The 7,277-nt window shown below is 49.2% G+C and overlaps 1 protein-coding gene across 2 annotated transcripts in view; it reads right to left on the bottom strand.

The window, feature by feature from the left end:
- The window catches only part of DLGAP2 (DLG associated protein 2), a 151,901-nt gene that overhangs the window by 81,832 nt on the left and 62,792 nt on the right, over positions 1-7,277 (bottom strand). For both annotated transcript variants that reach the window (XM_007467334.1, XM_007467333.1), the window contains one exon: positions 2,341-2,552. In XM_007467334.1, coding sequence (XP_007467396.1) covers positions 2,341-2,552 — 212 coding nt within the window. The remainder of the gene's footprint in view (positions 1-2,340; positions 2,553-7,277) is intronic.

The raw sequence follows: 7,277 nt of genomic DNA on the forward strand, positions 1-7,277 counted from the left end.
CTGTTGTGGCCTCTCCCGTTGCGGAGCACAGGCTCCGGACGCGCAGGCTCAGCGGCCACGGCTCACGGGCCCAGCCGCTCCGCGGCATGTGGGATCCTCCCGGATGGTGGCACGAACCCGTGTCCCCTGCATTGGCAGGCGGACTCTCAACCACTGAGCCACCAGGGAAGCCCCAAAGTGTGTAATTCTTAAAAGGCCTGATCCCTGCTCACAGTTCAAACACTGCTTGCTTTTATTTCTTTTCCATGGTTTGCTTTCAAAGTGCACAATCATGAAATGAATCCTGAACTTTTAAAATGAGGAGTTAAGTCGGTGGCCCTACCCAGTGGATCAGAACCCCAAGACCTGCTAAGCACAACTGCTGCCCGGCAGAGTGGGGTTTTCAGATAACCCAGAGTTCTCAGATGTGTCTTCAGGCACCCCCAAATGAAGCTGGGGAGACCGATGCCTGGTCCAGCCCTCGACAGCTGGGTGCCTGGGTCAGGTGATGCCTCTGGTTCCCCACTCCTAACCCCTCACTTCTTAAGTTCCCAGCACAACCTTCCACTGACAACCTCTTCCAACGGTGTGCTTTCTTTGCTTACACGCCCCCTTCCCGTTATCCCTCTGTGAGCTCCACAGGGTGAGCCTCTGGCTTGGCTCCCAGGCACTGATTCACAAGCCTCCCCTGACCACCTCCTCTGTGTAAGGCAGCGCCTTACCTTAGGGGACCCGTAAGGGACGAGACAGGCATCGCTGCCTGCCTCATATGTTCGTGCCTGGCATCTCCAACACAACTGCTGAGGGATTTAAGTGAACGAGGTCATAAAGGTACCGTTCACGTTTGTCAAATGTAGGATACGGTTCAATTCAAAATTTTAATTTTTCATCCTGTGAGGTAACATTTAACGGATGACTGGATTTATCAGGAGAAATCACATCATTGTTTCACATGTCGCCATGTGCACGGGGCTCGGGTGGGGGATGACACAAAGGTGACACGCTGGTCACAGCCTCATCCTCTCACTACGTTTCAAGAACAACTCTGGATGCAACATTGGCAAAGCACTGAGCTGCTGTTTCACCCTCTTGCTGAACCTTCACACCAGAGAAGCCACAGCTCGCGGTGGGAAAAGCAGCCAGTTCTTTGCACTTACATCCAGACTTAGCTGGAAGGACCAAAAACACACAAGGTGACTGCTAAGAATTACAGTCATATTTTCATAGTTCAAATGAATAGCCGAGTTCCTAGTTTCCTCTGTTTATATTTTGGAAATTAGTTAAATTTATCAACAGTGTGTCTTTGCATGCACCCCTATGTTCATTGCAGCACTATTCACGATAGCCAAAACATGGAAACAACCTAAATGTCCATCGACAGAGGAATGGATAAAGAAGATGTGGCACATATATACAATGGAATACTACTGAGCCATAAAAAGAATGAAATAACGCCATTTACAGCAACATGGATGGACCTAGAGACTATCACACTACGTGAAGTAAGTCAGAGAAAGACAGATAACCATATGATATCACTTACATGTGGAATCTAAAATATGGCACAAATGAACCTGTCTATGAAACAGAAACAGACTAACAGATATAGAGATCAGACTTGTGGTTGCCAAGGGGGAGGGAGAGGAATGGGGTGGGAGTTTGGGATGAGCAGGTGCAACTAGTATATATAAACTGGATAAACAACTAGGTCCTACTGCATAGCACAGGGAACTATATCCAGTCTCCCGGGATAAAACATAATGGAAACGAATATCAAAAAAGAATGTCTCTGTGTGTATAACTGAGCCACTTTGCTGTACAGCGGAGACTGGTACAACGCTGTAAGGCAACTACACTTCAGTTAAAGAAAAAACAAAAAAAACCCCAATGTATTTTTGGACAAATATATAAAGCATATGCTACGATATTTGTAAAATTAATCCAGTTCCTGCCCCTACCCTGCAAAAAACTTGTTGCCTACATGTGCACTTGTAAAGTTATAGTAAACAAAAAATTCCCCATTGTGATTTTCACACACACACACACTCACACACTCACACAGATGTGCTCTTGATCAATAGCTGGAATGATCTGAGAAGACACGGATGGGTCATCGGCTCTGATAGGCACTTGAAAATTAATATTTGACATAGAAACTGCCCAAGTGTATTTCCTTAATTACTATGCAATGAGTAAATAACCGAAGGTCTGATTGCTTTTTTTTTTAAGGACTTGAAAACTGACAGCCATTGAGCCTAATATTTTCAACCCAGGACTTTTTCTAGGGTGTTTGGACAACCGGCCGCGGTCAGTGTGAGAAGAGCCCTGGGCTGGGGTGAGGGAGGCGCGTGGGGGGCTTACGTTTGGAGGTCTCCCGGCGGCCTCTGTCCGATGGACTTGAGCAGGGGCTGTGGCCGGAGCGCCACCTTGGGGGGCATTTTGGGGCTGGAGTCCGACTCCCCGCTTTCCTCGTCACCCATGGCTTTGATGTAACTGCCACTCCTCGTCCTTCTGCAGGGAATTTCCTCGTCTTTGCCCCCCGTGGGGTACCCTCCCCACTCGTCCTGGGGCACCTAGGAGAGAACAGACAGGGCGTGTGTCAGCCTTGGCGTCAGAATTCCGTTACTGCCTCTTTGGGGACAAATCCTCGGAGCTCGTGAGGACACAGCTTGTTATGGTCACTCAGCATTGAAAGTCATACGCTTCTTAGGGGTCTGTCATTCAAATCCCCAAAGGACATTAATATACAATTATTGTTTTCTCCCGTTATAAAAGTGATCAACGTTATGGGAACAGTGAGGCAATGTTTGTAGTCTCAAAACCTGGAAAAAAGCACCACTAACGTTTAGATTTATTTCCTTCTGGTAGGAAAGCAGTTGAAACTTGAGAAAACTGGAAGAAGAGGTCCCCAGTGTGGAGAACAAGAAATAAGACGAAGGAGACCAAAGGAGGGCGCCCTGCTGCGTGGTGAGGGCCGACAGGGGCGCACCCCACAGTCGGGCCCCCGCGCCAGGGCCCTGCACGCCCGGGAAGCACACACTGCGCTGGGTGGGGACTCAGACCCCGAACGCTGTCCACGGCGTGGGTCCCAGCAGAGCGACGCCCCCTCAGCGCTTCTGGGCCACTTCCGGGGTGCATGGGCTACGCCGCGAAGAGGATAAAGCAGGCCTGCACTCCGCGTCCACCCCCCGTCTGGGAAACCCGGTGTCCTCACACGGCACACGCAAGTCGCAGGGTGTCTACACCGCACGCGCCTGCCCCATGCAGCTCACCTTCCACCAACCGTGACCCTTACAAAGACCCAAACCACGCCAAGCAGCGGCCGAGGGTAGAGGGCTGCACGATTCCGCACGTGCCGGCACCGTCACACGGAGTTCCGCAGTCCAAGGACCTAACGCATGTGCTCCCCGTGCTGCAGGACGCGATCTCCCAGAGCGCTCTTCACCGAGACAGAGGGCGTTACAAGTCTGTACTGACAGTCTTCGGAGACAGGGCTCTTCCTGTGGTGACTATTCAGAGACTTGCGGACACTCAGATCATCCTAAGAGGAGTCCTGCCTTTTTTCCAGGGTTTTAAAAAATTTTTATTGAAGTCTAGTTGGTTTACAATGCTGTGTTAATTTCTGCTGTACAGCAAAGTGACTCAGTTATAGACGTATATATATTTTTCATATACTCCTCCCTTATGGTCTATCACAGGAGATGGAATAGAGTTCCCTGTGCTATACAGTAGGACCCTGTTGTGCATCCATCCTATATATAACAGTTTGCACCTGCTAACCCCAAGATCCCAATCCACCCCTCCCCCAGCTCCCCTTCGCAACCACAGTCTGTTCTCTGTGTCTGTGAGTCTGTTTCTGTTTCGTAGATATGTTCCTTTGTCATCTTTCCAGTTTGGATGGCGCCAGTGAGCCCATTTGTCACCATCCCCGCCAGGGACGCGCATGCCTGGATGGAAAGGCAGAGTTTTTTTTTTTTTTTTTTTTTTTTTTTTTTTTTTTTAAATTTTTTTGAAGATGTTGGGGGTATGAGTTTTTATTAATTAATTAATTTATTTTTGCTGTGTTGGGTCTTAGTTTCTATGCGAGGGCTTTCTCTAGTTGTGGCAAGCAGGGGCCATTCTTCATCGCGGTGCGCAGGCCTCTCACTATTGCAGCCTCTCTTGTTGCGGAGCACAGGCTCCAGACGCGCAGGCTCAGTAGTTGTGGCTCACGGGCCTAGTTGCTCTGCGGCATGTGGGATCTTCCCAGACCGGGGCTCGAACCCGTGTGTCCCCTGCAAGCAGGCGGATTCTCAACCACTGTGCCACCAGGGAAGCCCGGGAAGGCAGAGTTTTCAGCTAAAGGCACCTTTTCTCCATTTTCTTAAAACACATCTTCAGACATCTCGCATGTTACAGCCCAGGAGGGGAAACCGGGGATGGGACAGGATGTACCTTCTGCGGTTCCGGCCAAGACAAAAAGGGACAGGGCGGCCCCTCACTGAGAGGTGAGGGGGTGGGCATCAAGCCCCTCCAGGCCCCGTGGTGACACGTCGTGGGTCCTGCCTGCAGTTTGTGTTTTAAAACACCTCCCCCTCCGCCCACCCCAAGCTGGCTTAGGTCCACGGGAAGCGCGTGGAGACATCGCAGCCACACACAGGAAGAGGAGGGGGCTTAACAGGGTAGAGATTCCAGGTCCTCAGTGGACCGTGGCCCCCAGGGCTGTGTGGCCCTGGGGGGTCCGCAGCCGAGTCCCTGCAGCTGCAGAGCAGGGGCCGCGTGGGTGGCGTTTCCAAGCTCCTTGTTGCCGGGTGCTGAGTGCCTGTCTCCAGGGGGTTTCAAGAGGACAGTGACCCTGGGGGTGGTCCAGAGTGGGCGGGCGGGCGGGCACGAGGCCACAGACGGCAGTGCAAAACCGCCAGAGACACGGTGGGAGGAGAGAAAGGCCTGGTGACAGAGCAAGCAATCAGCTCCCGGGGAAACAGGCGTAGATTTACGCACATAGAAGGTATCTCCTGATGCTCAGGATTTGGGGCACAAGGAAGAAATGACTAAGGAAGAAGGAAGACTGAGCTTCTCTGGGCATTTACATCCTCATCCATGGATTTTCTTACCAAAAGTCAGTTTTCCACCATCAGAACAAATTGCCAGGATGGAGACAGATGTGGGCACAGACATTTCCACGCCATTTCACGCCAGGTGGTAATGTGGGTCCAAATTTACAGCCACGTATCAGAAGACTTCAGACTGTGGGCACCTCTGACCCAGCAATGTCCCCAGGCAACAGGATTCACGCCAGGGACTGTGAACCATTCATTAGGGTCAAAGGAGGAAAACTGATAATATCTGATGGGGTGGCGGGAAATATTTACTACAAGCATGCCATGGATACTGTGCAGAAGAACTGATATTTAGCCGATGAAGGGTGTTCATGGGCGGGAGCGTTTTTAGAGTATATGCACTCCGTGTTCTTATACTTTAACGACAGATATGCCTGCAACATGCATAGACACGTAGCCAGAAGGACGTGGAATCATCCCTGGGAGATACTGACTGTGGGTTTCTCAATGATTTTTCTTTACACTTATGTCTTCTAAGTTTTCTACATGGACCATATATCTTGCTAGTGTAATAAAAAGCAAACTTTAGAAAATTTAGTCCCGAATGACAGTACATTTCAGTAGGAAGGCAGGCATAAAAGAAAGTGAATTATGGTTTAATTAGGGCTACAGAAGCAGGTGTGGAGGGAAAACAGGGAAGCAGCCAGTGGAAGCTGTGGACAGAGAGGAAATGATCTGGGAAGGCTTCCTGGAGGAGGGGGTCTGGGCTCTAACTTCCTGGGATTTGAGCAGCAGGCAGATAGCCAGGACATGGAAGCAACCTAAGTGTCCATCAACAGATGAATGGATAAAGAAGATGTGGCACATATATACAATGGAATATTACTCAGCCATAAAAAGGAACGAAATTGAGTTATTTGTAGTGAGGTGGATGGACCTAGAGTCTGTCCTACAGAGTGAAGTAAGTCAGAAAGAGAAGGACAAATACCGTATGCTAATACATATATATGGAATCTAAGAAAAAAAAAAAAGGTCATGAAGAACCTAGGGGTAAAGACGGGAATAAAGACACAGACCTACTAGAGAATGGACTTGAGGACAGGGGGAGGGGGAAGGGTAAGCTGTGACAAAGCGAGAGAGTGGCATGGACATATATACACTACCAAACGTAAATTAGATGGCTAGTGGGAAGCAGCCGCATAGCACAGGGAGATCAGCTCGGTGCTTTGTGACCGCCTGGAGGGGTGGGATAGGGAGGGTGGGAGGGAGCGAGACGCAAGAGGGAAGAGACATGGGGACATAGGTATGTGTATAACTGATTCACTTGGTTATACAGCAGAAACTAACACGCCATTGTAAAGCAATTATACTCCAATAAAGATGTTAAAAAAAAAAAAAAAAAAAGAAGAGGGAGGCACACAAAGGCCCAGGAAGGAGGAGGCCAGGGGTTCCTCTATGGGCCGGGTGCTCCTGGGAGGGAGGCTGGAGACGGCAGGCAGGAGACAGATGGAGAGGAGCGGGGAAAGATGCGTCCCCACTGGCAGCTTCATGGAGTTTTTGTGAATTAAAAACATGTTTCCGTAAAAAAAACAAAGATTTTTTTTCCCCAGCAGCTTGTGAATTAACTAACAAATGAGAGCAGCTTGTATTTTTTTGTTTCTGATGTAAGCTGCCAATTTCGCAGTCTCTGACAGGAGAGATTTCAATACAGAAGGAGTGTAAACCAGAGTCAAGCGTGGGCTCTGAATACCGCTTCCAAAGCACATGTCTCCAGACTATCAAAAGAACAAAGGAGTGACACGAAAATGCCACCGTGCCTGAGTCAATAACTCTTTCTTGGGTACATTACAGTGTCAGAAACCTGCAATGGCAGGTAAGGGTGGCCAGGGTTGGCCCCAAAACAACAAGTGCTTTAATGAACGAACAAATGAACTTCCTTTCACAGTGACCACTGACCTCTGCAAATCCATGCGTGATCTTTGCTGCATTTAGCGATAATTATTACTTTAGTTCCTACTTGCATAGAGTGATATTTATGATGTCTAAATAGGCATTTTCCTAAGGCTGAGTTGAGTGTACAGTTCAGTGTCTCCTGCTTCTTGCTTGAAGGAAACTTCAACGCGGCAGATTAAAATGTCCTTTCTTCCTTTCAAGCAGCAAGGCACAGGTGACAAGGGCCGGGGTTTTGTAATAATATTCTCTTTCAGGTGTTGAAACCAAGGAAGAAAATGCCATCAAACGCTGTGTGTCCCTGTAGGG

The sequence above is a fragment of the Lipotes vexillifer genome, unplaced genomic scaffold, assembly GCF_000442215.2.
Source record: "Lipotes vexillifer unplaced genomic scaffold, Lipotes_vexillifer_v1.1 scaffold1222, whole genome shotgun sequence".
NCBI lineage: Eukaryota > Metazoa > Chordata > Mammalia > Artiodactyla > Lipotidae > Lipotes > Lipotes vexillifer.